The sequence below is a fragment of the Micropterus salmoides genome, unplaced genomic scaffold, assembly GCF_014851395.1.
Source record: "Micropterus salmoides isolate LMB-PRFRI ecotype aquatic unplaced genomic scaffold, ASM1485139v1 Ms_hic_scaffold_22, whole genome shotgun sequence".
In the NCBI taxonomy this organism is placed as follows: Eukaryota; Metazoa; Chordata; class Actinopteri; order Centrarchiformes; family Centrarchidae; genus Micropterus; species Micropterus salmoides.
Genome location: NW_024041373.1, coordinates 15,398,082 through 15,415,033, shown reverse-complemented (window position 1 = coordinate 15,415,033; position 16,952 = coordinate 15,398,082). Strand labels below are relative to the sequence as shown.

At 42.0% G+C, this 16,952-nt stretch overlaps 3 protein-coding genes across 3 annotated transcripts; 1 reads left to right on the top strand and 2 right to left on the bottom strand.

Moving 5' to 3' along the window:
* Positions 1-617: 617 nt before the first annotated feature.
* marveld1 (MARVEL domain containing 1) lies at positions 618-2,964 on the bottom strand. The gene has a single exon (XM_038737277.1). The coding sequence runs from the start codon at positions 2,683-2,685 to the stop codon at positions 2,188-2,190; it is 498 nt and encodes a 165-aa protein (XP_038593205.1). The 5' UTR covers positions 2,686-2,964; the 3' UTR covers positions 618-2,187.
* A 1,798-nt stretch (positions 2,965-4,762) lies between these two features.
* On the top strand, positions 4,763-7,828 carry LOC119917148. Its single transcript, XM_038737275.1, has 6 exons — positions 4,763-4,979; positions 5,067-5,117; positions 5,212-5,295; positions 5,405-5,806; positions 6,257-6,391; positions 7,774-7,828. The coding sequence occupies exons 1-5, from the start codon at positions 4,958-4,960 to the stop codon at positions 6,385-6,387; spliced, it is 690 nt and encodes a 229-aa protein (XP_038593203.1). The 5' UTR covers positions 4,763-4,957; the 3' UTR covers positions 6,388-6,391; positions 7,774-7,828.
* Positions 7,829-13,618: 5,790 nt separating this feature from the next.
* LOC119917149 lies at positions 13,619-16,666 on the bottom strand. The gene is made up of 6 exons (XM_038737276.1): positions 16,468-16,666; positions 16,330-16,380; positions 16,152-16,235; positions 15,641-16,042; positions 15,056-15,190; positions 13,619-13,673 (listed from the first exon to the last, which is right to left on the bottom strand). The coding sequence occupies exons 1-5, from the start codon at positions 16,487-16,489 to the stop codon at positions 15,060-15,062; spliced, it is 690 nt and encodes a 229-aa protein (XP_038593204.1). The 5' UTR covers positions 16,490-16,666; the 3' UTR covers positions 13,619-13,673; positions 15,056-15,059.
* Between the last annotated feature and the right edge of the window lie 286 nt (positions 16,667-16,952).

Here is a 16,952-nt window from a genome sequence, read left to right as displayed (position 1 = left end):
GTAAAGGTAACCAAAAGCAACTTGTCTGCAGCATGTTTTTTAAGAACTACATGCTCACTGGAATAGACAAGAAGTTGAATCATCTTCCACCGCTTGGCTTCATTTCCATTGGCTGAACATCAGCCCACCTCCAGAACCCCAACAGACTGTTCCGGTAAGTTCAAGCCTCTTTCCAGATTATTACACACACAACACAGACTTTTTCCCCCAACATAACTCCCATGCAACACACACACATTCTCTTTATCATACAACACATCTACAGACGTTGTCAGTGTGTGCGCACATTGAGAGTGACTCTCTTGTTGTCTGTTAGAAACACAGATAAGTCTAAAGATCCATGTCTTTCATGTGGTCAAGGGGCATAGCACATAAATGATCCCTGCTGATTGGCCAAGGCTTTTATCTCCCAACAGGAAGTTCCTGAGGTCTTCCGTCACTAGTCCCTCTCAATCTGTGTTTCATTTGGAAAAAGCCACCAAAAGCACAATATTTACATGCGGCCCAGCTCTTTCTCTAAATTAAAAGAGCATTTTGCAAAAAATTTCAACAAGCAGCTTGTCAAAATGCTTCTTTGTACCAAGACGTGATGACAACCAAAGAAAAATCTCACTGGCTCTCACTTACTGGTCTTTATTCGTGCGCTTTTTGCTCTTTGGATTTACATAATAAGCACTTCAGGAATATTTTTGTTCAGCATACACATAGTAGCACCAATCACATCCATATTGTTGGGTTGTTGTTGTTGTTGTGACAACCTGTTGAGTATACAGCACTCTGACAGAAAGGCACTGATAAAACAGTATGCAATGTTGAAATGAGATACCCACAAGTGTTTCACTCCGTCATGCTTCATTAACTGTTCCGTATAGTTTGCTGTCATACAAAAACACATAAAAAATATATACTTTATAAAGGCAATGAAAAGAATCCCCTGTGAAAACAACTGTCATAATGTTAGGTTTTAGTTTGGACAGTACCAACACAAATCTCCAAAATGTATGTTAAGGCCATTGTACTGCAGTGGTGGACAAAGTATTCAGATCCTGAAGTAAAAGTAATACCACATTGAAGTACTCTGTTACAATTAAAAGTTCTGCATTGAAAATGTTACTTAAATAAAAGTGTAATCAGGAAAATGTACTTAAAGTATTAAAAGTAAAAGTACTTTATGCAGAAATATGTCCCCTGTGGCTGTTTTACTTTTAAATATTATATAATCAGATTACTATTCCTCATGTTGTTGAGCTCAAGCTCCTTTTGAACTATTTAGTAACGGACTGCAGCTTGTGATTATTTTCACTCTTGATCAATCTGCTGATTAATTTCTCCATTAATCGAGTGATTGTTTGGTTTGTAAAGATTTTGCCATCACAGTTACCCAGAGCCCAAATTGACACCTTCATAATGCTTATTGTGTCCAACCAACAGTCCAAACCCTTATTAACAAACTTTGCAGTTATTATAGACATATAGTCAAAGCAGAAAATCTTTATATGTGAGAAGTTGGAAAAACAAAATAGTAGCAAATTAATTTTCTGTCAACCTACTAATTGTTTCTGCTGTACTTATAAACTGTTGGGTAGTTTAATTCATAAACAAAATCATATTTTATAAACTCTTCATATGTTTTGTGTCTAAAAAGCTTAATTTATAATTAAAGTAACTAAATATGTCAGATGTAGTGAAGTAAAAATACATATTTCCCTTTGAGATATAGTGGAATTGAAGTAGGCTAGAGAGTAACTTGAAAAGAAAATATTCAAGTTTACTCAAATACTCAGGTATTTGTATCTGTACTTAAGTACAGTTCGTGAGAAAATGTACTTATTTACTGTCCACCACTGTTGTACTGTAACCCTTAACACGTATATAGGCTACTGCTAGCACATTATAAGTCCCTACAGGAATATTGAGTGATTCTTTATGAAGGACACTTACATTAAATTACTTGGAAAAGGTGGCGACATGGCCTTAACTACAACTAGGAATCAAACACATGTCACTGACTATAAGGCCACAGAGGGATGACTCAAAGTGGAAAGTTTGGTGTTGACAGACAATAGAGACAAACCTGTGATTAGAGTAGCTGTTGAGTTAAGTTATTACAGTGAAGTTAACTATTCCTCATCTTGCTGTGGATGCCCCCCCCCCCATCTGTTGCCATCAACCCCCACTTCAGTCTCCTCAGATGACCGTCTGTTCTCCCCGACACTTCCTGCACGCCCCATAAATAACCGACAGGATGAACGCCAGGCAGCACAGGCAGGCGAACACGGCGGCAGTCAGGTAGACCTTGTACAGACAGGGGTGCGTGTACTGATCCAGGTTGCAGTACGAGTTGCGGTCCGTCTTGTAGATCATGATTCCTATGGCCGGCAGGTAGAGCACGGCGGCGGCCACGTCGTGCGCCAGGTTGGTGAACAACCAACGCTCCCCTCCCAGCAGCGGGACGAGGTCCTGCTTCTCCAGGAGTGTGAGGAAGAAAAGGGCGAGGGTGAGGAGCCAGAAGAGGACTGCGACGAACAGGACGAAATGGATGGATCCTTCGTATTTGTTGGCGGCGATGGTGACCCACAGCCCGGCCCCGAACACAATCTGCAGGATCCGGACGATTCCCAAAAAACTCTTGAGGAACTTCTGGATATTCTGCCTCACCTGCGGCTGGTGAGGTTGGGGTGACATCTCTCTCCTCCGGTCACTCTCTCCCTTTTCCCGAACAGGGCGGGTGCTTTCTACCAGCTGCAAACAGCTGGGGAAGAGATGGGCAAATTGTGGAAACAACGGGGAGGAAGTCCGGGTTTGTGGTCTAACGATGAAGCCAAAAGTGGACACGTTTAGGTAATAAAAAGGAACTCCCTGTTCTTTCCACAACCCCGGGGTTTTGAAATGAAAAACCTTCTTGTATGTTTCGTCTTTTCCGTTTCCTCTGTTGAATGTAGCGTCTGTGTTGGGGGGCTGGGTGATAGAGAGGGGGCGGCCTGTAATTCAAAGCTTGCTCCTCCTCTGCTGGACTGCTGGGTCCATCCATGGCCGCTCATCTCGTGATGTATTTCCTCATGGTGCTGTTTCCCCTGGGCTGCGTGACCTTTATGATCCTGTCTTTTCTGAGAGAGGCCGTTTTTATGAAAGCCAAGCCTATAGGAGACTAGGCTATATTAATATGATAATGTAAACTTCAATTTGAAAATGTAATTCCACAATAGCATTATATGTTTCCACATATGTAGGCCCTGTGTGTCATCTGAGTTAAAATGCAAAAATACAATTTGCAATTTAATTTTCACAGAATCACATAGAAATTCTATGACCATATTAAAATGAAAATGGAAAAGTTGGACCTTGCTGTAGGCAGGGTCGTAGGAATAGACAGTGCAGCTGCACTGGGGGCCCGCGACAGGAGCATTCCCGCCGAGTTACGATCAGGAGAGAGAAGTATCCAATACATTCCATCAAACTCATTTTTGACAGCTATTTCCGGTCCCCCCACCCCACCGGATGTCTGTATGTAACTGATAAGAGGGGGGCATCCGGTCCCGCCCCAACCGGAAATATGGCTGTATGTAACTGATAAGAGGGGGTTCATCCTGTCCCACCCCAGCCGGAAATATGTCTGTATGTAACTGGTAAGAGGGGGTGCATCCTGTCCCGCCCCAACCGGAAATATGTCTGTATGTAACTGATAAGAGGGTTGCGTACATCCTTCCATTGTGTGTTTTTCATTGATTTAAAGACTTTATTAAGTAATACAACTTGAATGAATTAACTAGGAGGTGTTTGTGACAATAAATTTATCATTAAAAAAGTATAGCAGTGAGTTATAAGTAAAAGGAGGAATCTCCGGGGCCAGCAAAGGATCAGTAGGAGGTTTCTTTGGAATCAAGTCAGTCTTTATTATTAAACAAGTGAAGAATAAATTGAAATAATGACAGCAAAGCAGTAAAATGGTATAACGGTGAGTAAAAATTACCTTCAACAGCATGCAGCAAAATAAGAGTGAGTTCCAAAATTAAACTTTGTAAAATCTTTGCTAAAGCTTTGTGTGACAAACTTACCATCATTTAAGAACTAAAGAATAAGATGAAATAATTACAGTAAAATAGTATAACAGTGAGTTAAAATTAAACAGCATTTTTTAATTACCTTCAAAATCTTTGCTAAAGCTTTGTGTGACAAACTTACCATCAGTAAACAAGTGAAGAATAAATTGAAATAATGACAGTAAAGCAGTAAAATGGTATAACGGTGAGTAAAAATTAAACAGCATTACAAATTACCTTCAACAGCATGCAGCAAAATAAGAGAGTGTTCCAAATTACTTTGCTATTGCTTTGTCTTACAAACTTGCCATCATTATCACTCCAAAGCTGTAGCCTAGTCTTAAACTTGTGAGTCTTAAAACTTTAATCCTTCTAGAGTCTGTGTCTCCTCTTCTCTGTCCTCTCTCATTCTGGTGTAGCATAGGCTGTGGGGTGAATTGAGGAATGTGCTCCACCCCCCGCACCTCCCTCTGTTTTCTCAACGAGTCGTGTTGGGGAGTCCTGGAACACCTCCCTCTGTTTTCTCAACGAGTCGTGTTGGGGAGTCCTGGAACACCTCCCTCTGTTTTCTCAAAGAGTCGTGTTGTGTGTTTAGCTGCCATCCTCAGGTAATCTTGTAGACCAGTTATTAACTTTGGTTATCTATAACCCAGACTCCGGATGTTAAAAAAACGGTCTGGTTTTATCAGACAGAGTTCGTGAGTTCGTTTTTGAAACAGGAAGCTATTTTTATCAGCCGGAGACAAGAGTTTGGAACTAAATAATAATCTGGTTGTACCAGAAGTAACGGCCCCAACCCCTCATCAGTTATCTCCCACATGCAGAGCAGCACTCGTGTGTTTTTTTGTTTTCTTACTTCTATAAGTACCCTACCAGAAATCCAGAGGTCTTCACACTAGTGACTTGAAACCAGAGCGATGACCCTTCAAAGAGAACACGGTACGCATTCAGCCTTTCCTCCACAACTAAAGAAATAGCAAAAATCGACACTTTGTATTTTCATTCCTGCGTGTTTTCAATTAACAGTTTTTGACTTGATCGACAATGGGCTTCATTCAACCGAATATCAACTTGAAGGTAAGAGGGCCTTCTATGTACTAGAGTGAAATAGAAATGTTCTAAATTTAAAAGTGTACTATCCTGATGTGTATTTTGTATATTGTTTTTACAGATTTGTACTCAGGCGAGGAAATAGGTTCTACAAGGGAGAATGGCATTCCATCAGCGCAGGTTGTAGATCTCACAGGAGAAGTCGGTAAGTAAGGTTACCTTAACTTTTAATCAGTGTGTAGGTTTTATTTATTTATTTACAAACTTTTACGCAGATGTGGTAACAGTACTCTTTTCTTTCATTACACCCACAGATGGTGCGAGCGATTGTGAACGGTACTTTATGCAGGGTCTCTCCCCTACCAATTACGAGGAGAACGGTCCGGTTCCGGAATCGGATCAGCCCTCGGCTTCGGTACCGCAAGTGTACATAACACCGGGCTCCCCGGAACACGTTGAGCCGGATTTGTCCCCGGAATCACCCGTCGATGATGTAGAGCGCTCCAGTCAGGCCGCAGATGGGAGGTCACGTAACGGATCACCGGTAGAAGCGCGGGGACTGATAGCGGAGGAAATCATTCATCCGGACCCAGCAGAACCGTGTACGCCGCTGAATCAGACTGAGCCTATACCGAACAACGGACCTCGGAAAAGGGAACACCGTAGAAGGCTCATTTCAACCAGCAGCAGCAGCAGGAGCAGTAGTAGGAGCAGCAGTAAGTAAATTGTTATAACGCTCTAAAACCATTAACCTAGCAAATATGCAGTCATAAAAAAAGTATAGCCTATATACACAGTTTCCCGTGATACCATGTTGCTGATTATTAGGCCATACAATTAATGAGTTAAAAGTATTCCACACTATTTTCTCAAATACAACAGCATGTCAAATGTTCTATGCAGAAAGTAGTCTTATGAGTTAACCTGACTCTAAAAGCTATTTTGCTTCTTTTTCATAAAGTAGGCTATTACTGTGGTGTTTGTTCGTTTGTTTTGCACTTCTACAGTGTTTTGGTACTGATGTCTGACATTCAGGGTATTTAGTTAAAAAACTTTGCTTGTTTGCTATAAAGTATTAATGTAGTGATTTGTAGGGGTGATGCCTGACTTTCTGTATTAAAATACACAAAAGAGGTTAAAGTGTCTTTGTTTTTGTGTCCCTCCAGCAAACAGACCCCGACGATCCGTGAGAGGCTGTCAGAATTGCTGTCGGACTGCCCATGAACAACTAGTTCTAATGAGTAATGCTTTCCGACTAATGGGTGAAATGCTGGCTGTCTACAGTGATCATAATTAGTAAGGTGATTTATCTGAATTTGTTTTAAATGATTTTTTTTGTTTGTTTCATTTGGTAATTGTTTTTATTGTTGATTTTCACTTGCAATAGTTAGATAAACGTGTTTATCCTGTTTTTTATAGTGTCTGTTTTAAGGTTTAAGTGTGTTTTGATTTTATGATAATGGATGAAAACAAACCGTTAGGGCTTAGGCAGAGTTTATCAGACGAGGTAGATCGACATTATCAGAATGAGTCAAACTTTCAAAATGGTATAACTGAAAATAGTGTAATTGAAAACGAGACCTCCTCCAGTCAGTTCTTAGATCCGTTACACGCTATAAATCAAGCTCTCGTTGATCTGGAACGCTTAGAAAATGAAATACCAACTGCTTTATTAGATGAAATCAACCAAATGAATGAACCCTTTCACCAAAACAACATCCCCTCTTTACCCGAACCCGAGCATATTCCTGTCTTAAACTCATCTGTGTCTCCAGACCTGTTGATTCAAATACAAAATGCTCTCTCCGAGCTTGAAAATAATGCAATCCCTGCCTTAAACCCCTCTACATCCTCGACCTATCAGACCCCCATTAACTCCCCCCTCATGGAGCAGGTAGCCAACACTCCTCCCTTGCAACAGCAAGGGGGCAGCGTGTCTCAAAATAATGACCCTGTGGCACCTCAAGCAAGAGTCATATCACGACATAGATTCTGTAATTATGAAATACGTCAGGTGTTGCGCTTTCCTTCTCCAACCAATTCAGAGGGTGTTGTGGATTATGCTCAGTTTTACAATGGTACACTGGAGCAGGTAGATGCGATTTTACAACAAGCCTTGTCACACAGGAGACCCCAAGATGTGGTGCAGTTGGAGCTAAGAGGTGAAAATCTCCGTAATAATGTATCAGTTATCTTACAGGATGGTGATGTTGACAATTTAGCGGGTTTTGAAAGACTTTTGCTTCGCATAGTACAATCCAATTGGACCATTATGACAGATGGTGATCTAGAACTGGTTCTCCAAGTGATCACCTGCCCTACAGGCGCGGGTAAAAGAGCAATGGTGGATAAAATGTTACAAAGCGAAATCTTAAAAAAAAAACAACGCTTTCTGTACATTGTAGAAAACGAGGGGAATCACTTGTGTTTCGCCGTCTGTCTGGCTCATCTTCTACATCCCCTCCTCAACGATAGACAGGCTCTTGAATGCGGCAGAGAGATTCAAAACAAAGTGGGAATGGATGAACAGACACCTGTAGCCTTAAGCGACATCACGCGATTTGAACGTGCTTTGGACTGCAAAATTGTAGTGTTTTATAGAGGAGACGACGATAGGGCCCTCTGTAAATTCATGACCAAAAGCCCAAGACAGAGTAAAACCCTATTTTTGTTTCTCTTTCAGAACCACTACTATGGTATAAAAAATCTAAAGGCCTTTCTGGGTTCCCCATATCTGTGTGAGTACTGTTACACAGGGTACAACGGTGTGCTGAGTCACCGATGCCCTGCTCATTGTTCCGTTTGCTTTGACCCTACCTGTAATCAGAAGGGGTTCCAGCCTATTGTGTGTAAAGAGTGTAACAGGACATGTCGTTCAGAATTCTGTCTGACAAAGCACAAAGAGCCTACAGAGAGGCCCAGAACCAAAAAATTAGCCAGCACGTGCTCGTTGTACAAAAAATGTAACAAATGTGCACAGCTTTACTACTCAGCGATGAGTGGTGAAGGTAAACCACACACATGTCCTGCGGTGAAGTGTAAAATCTGTGGTGAGAAGTTGACCTCTGACGTTACAGATAAGAGGGAGATGCACCAATGCTACATCCAGACACTACCACCTGAAACAAAACACACAGAAAAATTGGTGTTTTATGATTTTGAAACATACGTCAATGAAAATGGCGTTCACATACCCTTTTTGGTGTGTACAAAAACGTTAGATGGCAAAACATGGAGCTCTCAAGGCAGAAATTGTGCCAACGAGTTTCTCACGCATTTCAGACGCCCTCTGTACAAAAATGCTGTGTTTATTGCTCACAATGCTCGAGGTTTTGACTCCTACCTACTCCTCAACGCCATGCTTGAACAAGCATTAAAACCCTCTTTGATTTTGCAAGGTTCAAAAGTCATCTGTATGACAGATCCTGATTTTAATCAAAAATACATTGACTCACTGTCCTTTCTTTCCATGCGTTTAGCCGATATGCCAAAAGCTCTCGGTTTTGATGACAGAATTAAAGGCTATTTTCCCCATAATTTTAGCTCACCTGCCCATTTGACCTACACAGGTCCCTACCCGGAGCCAAAAATGTACGGTACAGAACGCATGACTACGGTACAGCTGAAAGACTTTAACACCTGGTACGAGACGGCGCGCTGCGGTACATTTGATTTCATGAGAGAGGCCCGCCTCTATTGTGAAAACGATGTTGAGATTCTCGCAGAGGGATGCAAGCTGTTCAGAAAACAGTATATTGATGAAACAGCGGTTGACCCTTTTAGCCGCGCGACTATAGCATCTGCATGCATGAAAGTGTTTGTGACCAACTTCCTTCCTCCTAAAAGTTTGGCCATCCCCGATCCCAATAACTACACACGCCAGTTCAAAACGTATTCGAACGCAGGCATACAGTGGCTGCATTGGGTGGCTAGCACCGAAAACATCTTCATTCAACATGCTTTAAATGAGGGGGAAAAACAACTAGGAAAATACTTTGTAGATGGTTTTGCAGAGATCCAAGGTGTGAAATATGTATGGGAGTTTCTGGGATGTTTTTTCCATGGCTGTCCGAGTTGTTTCAAAGCTCATGAGACCAATCCTTTGACCGGCTACCCTTTTGAGGAGATGCATGCGAGGAGCGAGGAGAAATTACGTGAGTTACAGGCCATCCATAATGCTAAAGTGATTGTCATGAGAGAGCACACATGGACCGAGATGAAAAAATCACATCAGGGGTTAAAAGATTTTCTCAAACAGTATAAAGCTCCTCAACCTCTCTCACCCCGCGAAGCTTTGTATGGGGGTCGAACCTGTGCAGTAAAGTTGAGACACACTGCGGGTGCTAATGAAACGGTAGACTACTTTGATGTGACATCGCTGTATCCCTATGTCAACTGTAACTTTCCCTATCCTTTGGGGCACCCAAAAATAATCTACAAAGATTTCAAAGAACCCCAAAGCTACTTTGGAATAATCAGAGCCAAAATCTGTCCACCACAGGGTTTATTTTTTCCTGTTTTGCCCTATAGAACTGCAGCTGGTAAACTTGTCTTCACACTCTGCCGAACGTGCGCTGAACTTAATTTTCAGGAGGGTCCATGTCAACACAGTGATGAGGACAGAGCGATGACAGGGGTCTGGGTCACTCCTGAATTTAACAAGGCCTTGGAGATGGGGTATCGGGTAGCTGAGATCACAGAGGTATGGCAATTTGATAGACAGAGCGACTCGATTTTTGTTCAGTACATGCACACTTTTCTGAAGGGTAAACAGGAAGCTTCAGGTTACCCCCCTGAAGCCAAAGATCAGGCAGCCCGAGAAAAGTACATCAAAGACTATCAGACCAATCAGGGTGTTTTGCTGGATGCGTCTAAAATTCATCCGAATCCTGCAAAAAGACAAGTCTCCAAATTATGTCTCAACACATTCTGGGGGAAATTTGCACAACGCTCGAATCAGACACAGACTAAACTAATCACTGACCCTGAAGAGTTTTTTAACTTTATGTTTTCTGGAAAATATAAAGTTAAATACTTTTCCTTTGTCAACGACAAAACAGCATTGTTGCAGTGGAGTTATGGTGAGCAATGTATTGCCCCTCCAAACAAGGTAGACAACGTCTTTATAGCTGCTTTCACCACAGCTTATGGGCGTCTAAAGTTGTACAGTTATTTGGAGCAGCTGCAGGAGAGGGTCTTGTATTATGATACAGACAGTATTATCTATGTCACAAAAGAGGGGGAGAGACGGCTTGACCTGGGTAATTACATGGGAGATTTGACTGATGAGTTAGATGGTGATAGCATAAAAGAATTCGCGGCCGCGGGTCCTAAAAGTTATGCGTACCAGACTCGTAACAACAAAGTAGTACTTCGTGTAAAGGGTATCACTCAAACGCATGATTGTTGTGAACAAGTTAACTTTAACAGTGTCAAACAGTTGGTGGAGAATTATGTGCTAAACTCTGATGATGGGGGTGTAATTGAAACACCTCAGCACAATATTGTACGAGATAAAAGGGGGTTTTTCCTTAGAAACTCATCATTCCAGAAAAAGTTTAGAGTGGTGTATGACAAGAGACGGTTACTGAGCCAAGGTCAAACTCAATTTCATTGGATGAAAACATGTTTTTTTGTTTTTCTTCAATAGCCAAAAGGCAGGGTTTGACCTTGGCTCAGTAACCGTCTCTTGTCATACACCACTCTAAACTTTTTCTGGAATGATGAGTTTCTAAGGAAAAACCCCCTTTTATCTCGTACAATATTGTGCTGAGGTGTTTCAATTACACCCCCATCATCAGAGTTTAGCACATAATTCTCCACCAACTGTTTGACACTGTTAAAGTTAACTTGTTCACAACAATCATGCGTTTGAGTGATACCCTTTACACGAAGTACTACTTTGTTGTTACGAGTCTGGTACGCATAACTTTTAGGACCCGCGGCCGCGAATTCTTTTATGCTATCACCATCTAACTCATCAGTCAAATCTCCCATGTAATTACCCAGGTCAAGCCGTCTCTCCCCCTCTTTTGTGACATAGATAATACTGTCTGTATCATAATACAAGACCCTCTCCTGCAGCTGCTCCAAATAACTGTACAACTTTAGACGCCCATAAGCTGTGGTGAAAGCAGCTATAAAGACGTTGTCTACCTTGTTTGGAGGGGCAATACATTGCTCACCATAACTCCACTGCAACAATGCTGTTTTGTCGTTGACAAAGGAAAAGTATTTAACTTTATATTTTCCAGAAAACATAAAGTTAAAAAACTCTTCAGGGTCAGTGATTAGTTTAGTCTGTGTCTGATTCGAGCGTTGTGCAAATTTCCCCCAGAATGTGTTGAGACATAATTTGGAGACTTGTCTTTTTGCAGGATTCGGATGAATTTTAGACGCATCCAGCAAAACACCCTGATTGGTCTGATAGTCTTTGATGTACTTTTCTCGGGCTGCCTGATCTTTGGCTTCAGGGGGGTAACCTGAAGCTTCCTGTTTACCCTTCAGAAAAGTGTGCATGTACTGAACAAAAATCGAGTCGCTCTGTCTATCAAATTGCCATACCTCTGTGATCTCAGCTACCCGATACCCCATCTCCAAGGCCTTGTTAAATTCAGGAGTGACCCAGACCCCTGTCATCGCTCTGTCCTCATCACTGTGTTGACATGGACCCTCCTGAAAATTAAGTTCAGCGCACGTTCGGCAGAGTGTGAAGACAAGTTTACCAGCTGCAGTTCTATAGGGCAAAACAGGAAAAAATAAACCCTGTGGTGGACAGATTTTGGCTCTGATTATTCCAAAGTAGCTTTGGGGTTCTTTGAAATCTTTGTAGATTATTTTTGGGTGCCCCAAAGGATAGGGAAAGTTACAGTTGACATAGGGATACAGCGATGTCACATCAAAGTAGTCTACCGTTTCATTAGCACCCGCAGTGTGTCTCAACTTTACTGCACAGGTTCGACCCCCATACAAAGCTTCGCGGGGTGAGAGAGGTTGAGGAGCTTTATACTGTTTGAGAAAATCTTTTAACCCCTGATGTGATTTTTTCATCTCGGTCCATGTGTGCTCTCTCATGACAATCACTTTAGCATTATGGATGGCCTGTAACTCACGTAATTTCTCCTCGCTCCTCGCATGCATCTCCTCAAAAGGGTAGCCGGTCAAAGGATTGGTCTCATGAGCTTTGAAACAACTCGGACAGCCATGGAAAAAACATCCCAGAAACTCCCATACATATTTCACACCTTGGATCTCTGCAAAACCATCTACAAAGTATTTTCCTAGTTGTTTTTCCCCCTCATTTAAAGCATGTTGAATGAAGATGTTTTCGGTGCTAGCCACCCAATGCAGCCACTGTATGCCTGCGTTCGAATACGTTTTGAACTGGCGTGTGTAGTTATTGGGATCGGGGATGGCCAAACTTTTAGGAGGAAGGAAGTTGGTCACAAACACTTTCATGCATGCAGATGCTATAGTCGCGCGGCTAAAAGGGTCAACCGCTGTTTCATCAATATACTGTTTTCTGAACAGCTTGCATCCCTCTGCGAGAATCTCAACATCGTTTTCACAATAGAGGCGGGCCTCTCTCATGAAATCAAATGTACCGCAGCGCGCCGTCTCGTACCAGGTGTTAAAGTCTTTCAGCTGTACCGTAGTCATGCGTTCTGTACCGTACATTTTTGGCTCCGGGTAGGGACCTGTGTAGGTCAAATGGGCAGGTGAGCTAAAATTATGGGGAAAATAGCCTTTAATTCTGTCATCAAAACCGAGAGCTTTTGGCATATCGGCTAAACGCATGGAAAGAAAGGACAGTGAGTCAATGTATTTTTGATTAAAATCAGGATCTGTCATACAGATGACTTTTGAACCTTGCAAAATCAAAGAGGGTTTTAATGCTTGTTCAAGCATGGCGTTGAGGAGTAGGTAGGAGTCAAAACCTCGAGCATTGTGAGCAATAAACACAGCATTTTTGTACAGAGGGCGTCTGAAATGCGTGAGAAACTCGTTGGCACAATTTCTGCCTTGAGAGCTCCATGTTTTGCCATCTAACGTTTTTGTACACACCAAAAAGGGTATGTGAACGCCATTTTCATTGACGTATGTTTCAAAATCATAAAACACCAATTTTTCTGTGTGTTTTGTTTCAGGTGGTAGTGTCTGGATGTAGCATTGGTGCATCTCCCTCTTATCTGTAACGTCAGAGGTCAACTTCTCACCACAGATTTTACACTTCACCGCAGGACATGTGTGTGGTTTACCTTCACCACTCATCGCTGAGTAGTAAAGCTGTGCACATTTGTTACATTTTTTGTACAACGAGCACGTGCTGGCTAATTTTTTGGTTCTGGGCCTCTCTGTAGGCTCTTTGTGCTTTGTCAGACAGAATTCTGAACGACATGTCCTGTTACACTCTTTACACACAATAGGCTGGAACCCCTTCTGATTACAGGTAGGGTCAAAGCAAACGGAACAATGAGCAGGGCATCGGTGACTCAGCACACCGTTGTACCCTGTGTAACAGTACTCACACAGATATGGGGAACCCAGAAAGGCCTTTAGATTTTTTATACCATAGTAGTGGTTCTGAAAGAGAAACAAAAATAGGGTTTTACTCTGTCTTGGGCTTTTGGTCATGAATTTACAGAGGGCCCTATCGTCGTCTCCTCTATAAAACACTACAATTTTGCAGTCCAAAGCACGTTCAAATCGCGTGATGTCGCTTAAGGCTACAGGTGTCTGTTCATCCATTCCCACTTTGTTTTGAATCTCTCTGCCGCATTCAAGAGCCTGTCTATCGTTGAGGAGGGGATGTAGAAGATGAGCCAGACAGACGGCGAAACACAAGTGATTCCCCTCGTTTTCTACAATGTACAGAAAGCGTTGTTTTTTTTTTAAGATTTCGCTTTGTAACATTTTATCCACCATTGCTCTTTTACCCGCGCCTGTAGGGCAGGTGATCACTTGGAGAACCAGTTCTAGATCACCATCTGTCATAATGGTCCAATTGGATTGTACTATGCGAAGCAAAAGTCTTTCAAAACCCGCTAAATTGTCAACATCACCATCCTGTAAGATAACTGATACATTATTACGGAGATTTTCACCTCTTAGCTCCAACTGCACCACATCTTGGGGTCTCCTGTGTGACAAGGCTTGTTGTAAAATCGCATCTACCTGCTCCAGTGTACCATTGTAAAACTGAGCATAATCCACAACACCCTCTGAATTGGTTGGAGAAGGAAAGCGCAACACCTGACGTATTTCATAATTACAGAATCTATGTCGTGATATGACTCTTGCTTGAGGTGCCACAGGGTCATTATTTTGAGACACGCTGCCCCCTTGCTGTTGCAAGGGAGGAGTGTTGGCTACCTGCTCCATGAGGGGGGAGTTAATGGGGGTCTGATAGGTCGAGGATGTAGAGGGGTTTAAGGCAGGGATTGCATTATTTTCAAGCTCGGAGAGAGCATTTTGTATTTGAATCAACAGGTCTGGAGACACAGATGAGTTTAAGACAGGAATATGCTCGGGTTCGGGTAAAGAGGGGATGTTGTTTTGGTGAAAGGGTTCATTCATTTGGTTGATTTCATCTAATAAAGCAGTTGGTATTTCATTTTCTAAGCGTTCCAGATCAACGAGAGCTTGATTTATAGCGTGTAACGGATCTAAGAACTGACTGGAGGAGGTCTCGTTTTCAATTACACTATTTTCAGTTATACCATTTTGAAAGTTTGACTCATTCTGATAATGTCGATCTACCTCGTCTGATAAACTCTGCCTAAGCCCTAACGGTTTGTTTTCATCCATTATCATAAAATCAAAACACACTTAAACCTTAAAACAGACACTATAAAAAACAGGATAAACACGTTTATCTAACTATTGCAAGTGAAAATCAACAATAAAAACAATTACCAAATGAAACAAACAAAAAAAATCATTTAAAACAAATTCAGATAAATCACCTTACTAATTATGATCACTGTAGACAGCCAGCATTTCACCCATTAGTCGGAAAGCATTACTCATTAGAACTAGTTGTTCATGGGCAGTCCGACAGCAATTCTGACAGCCTCTCACGGATCGTCGGGGTCTGTTTGCTGGAGGGACACAAAAACAAAGACACTTTAACCTCTTTTGTGTATTTTAATACAGAAAGTCAGGCATCACCCCTACAAATCACTACATTAATACTTTATAGCAAACAAGCAAAGTTTTTTAACTAAATACCCTGAATGTCAGACATCAGTACCAAAACACTGTAGAAGTGCAAAACAAACGAACAAACACCACAGTAATAGCCTACTTTATGAAAAAGAAGCAAAATAGCTTTTAGAGTCAGGTTAACTCATAAGACTACTTTCTGCATAGAACATTTGACATGCTGTTGTATTTGAGAAAATAGTGTGGAATACTTTTAACTCATTAATTGTATGGCCTAATAATCAGCAACATGGTATCACGGGAAACTGTGTATATAGGCTATACTTTTTTTATGACTGCATATTTGCTAGGTTAATGGTTTTAGAGCGTTATAACAATTTACTTACTGCTGCTCCTACTACTGCTCCTGCTGCTGCTGCTGGTTGAAATGAGCCTTCTACGGTGTTCCCTTTTCCGAGGTCCGTTGTTCGGTATAGGCTCAGTCTGATTCAGCGGCGTACACGGTTCTGCTGGGTCCGGATGAATGATTTCCTCCGCTATCAGTCCCCGCGCTTCTACCGGTGATCCGTTACGTGACCTCCCATCTGCGGCCTGACTGGAGCGCTCTACATCATCGACGGGTGATTCCGGGGACAAATCCGGCTCAACGTGTTCCGGGGAGCCCGGTGTTATGTACACTTGCGGTACCGAAGCCGAGGGCTGATCCGATTCCGGAACCGGACCGTTCTCCTCGTAATTGGTAGGGGAGAGACCCTGCATAAAGTACCGTTCACAATCGCTCGCACCATCTGTGGGTGTAATGAAAGAAAAGAGTACTGTTACCACATCTGCGTAAAAGTTTGTAAATAAATAAATAAAACCTACACACTGATTAAAAGTTAAGGTAACCTTACTTACCGACTTCTCCTGTGAGATCTACAACCTGCGCTGATGGAATGCCATTCTCCCTTGTAGAACCTATTTCCTCGCCTGAGTACAAATCTGTAAAAACAATATACAAAATACACATCAGGATAGTACACTTTTAAATTTAGAACATTTCTATTTCACTCTAGTACATAGAAGGCCCTCTTACCTTCAAGTTGATATTCGGTTGAATGAAGCCCATTGTCGATCAAGTCAAAAACTGTTAATTGAAAACACGCAGGAATGAAAATACAAAGTGTCGATTTTTGCTATTTCTTTAGTTGTGGAGGAAAGGCTGAATGCGTACCGTGTTCTCTTTGAAGGGTCATCGCTCTGGTTTCAAGTCACTAGTGTGAAGACCTCTGGATTTCTGGTAGGGTACTTATAGAAGTAAGAAAACAAAAAAACACACGAGTGCTGCTCTGCATGTGGGAGATAACTGATGAGGGGTTGGGGCCGTTACTTCTGGTACAACCAGATTATTATTTAGTTCCAAACTCTTGTCTCCGGCTGATAAAAATAGCTTCCTGTTTCAAAAACGAACTCACGAACTCTGTCTGATAAAACCAGACCGTTTTTTTAACATCCGGAGTCTGGGTTATAGATAACCAAAGTTAATAACTGGTCTACAAGATTACCTGAGGATGGCAGCTAAACACACAACACGACTCTTTGAGAAAACAGAGGGAGGTGTTCCAGGACTCCCCAACACGACTCTTTGAGAAAACAGAGGGAGGTGTTCCAGGACTCCCCAACACGACTCGTTGAGAAAACAGAGGGAGGTGTTCCAGG

Coding starts and splice junctions, on each gene's coding strand:
- marveld1 (XM_038737277.1), bottom strand. CDS start 2,685: ATGTCACCCCAACCTCACCAGCCGCAGGTGAGGCAGAATATCCAGAAG.
- LOC119917148 (XM_038737275.1), top strand. CDS start 4,958: ATGACCCTTCAAAGAGAACACG. Junction 5,118..5,211: donor AACCGAATATCAACTTGAAG/GTAAGAGGGCCT, acceptor TTGTTTTTACAG/ATTTGTACTCAGGCGAGGAA. Junction 5,807..6,256: donor GAGCAGTAGTAGGAGCAGCA/GTAAGTAAATTG, acceptor GTGTCCCTCCAG/CAAACAGACCCCGACGATCC.
- LOC119917149 (XM_038737276.1), bottom strand. CDS start 16,489: ATGACCCTTCAAAGAGAACACG. Junction 16,236..16,329: donor AACCGAATATCAACTTGAAG/GTAAGAGGGCCT, acceptor TTGTTTTTACAG/ATTTGTACTCAGGCGAGGAA. Junction 15,191..15,640: donor GAGCAGTAGTAGGAGCAGCA/GTAAGTAAATTG, acceptor GTGTCCCTCCAG/CAAACAGACCCCGACGATCC.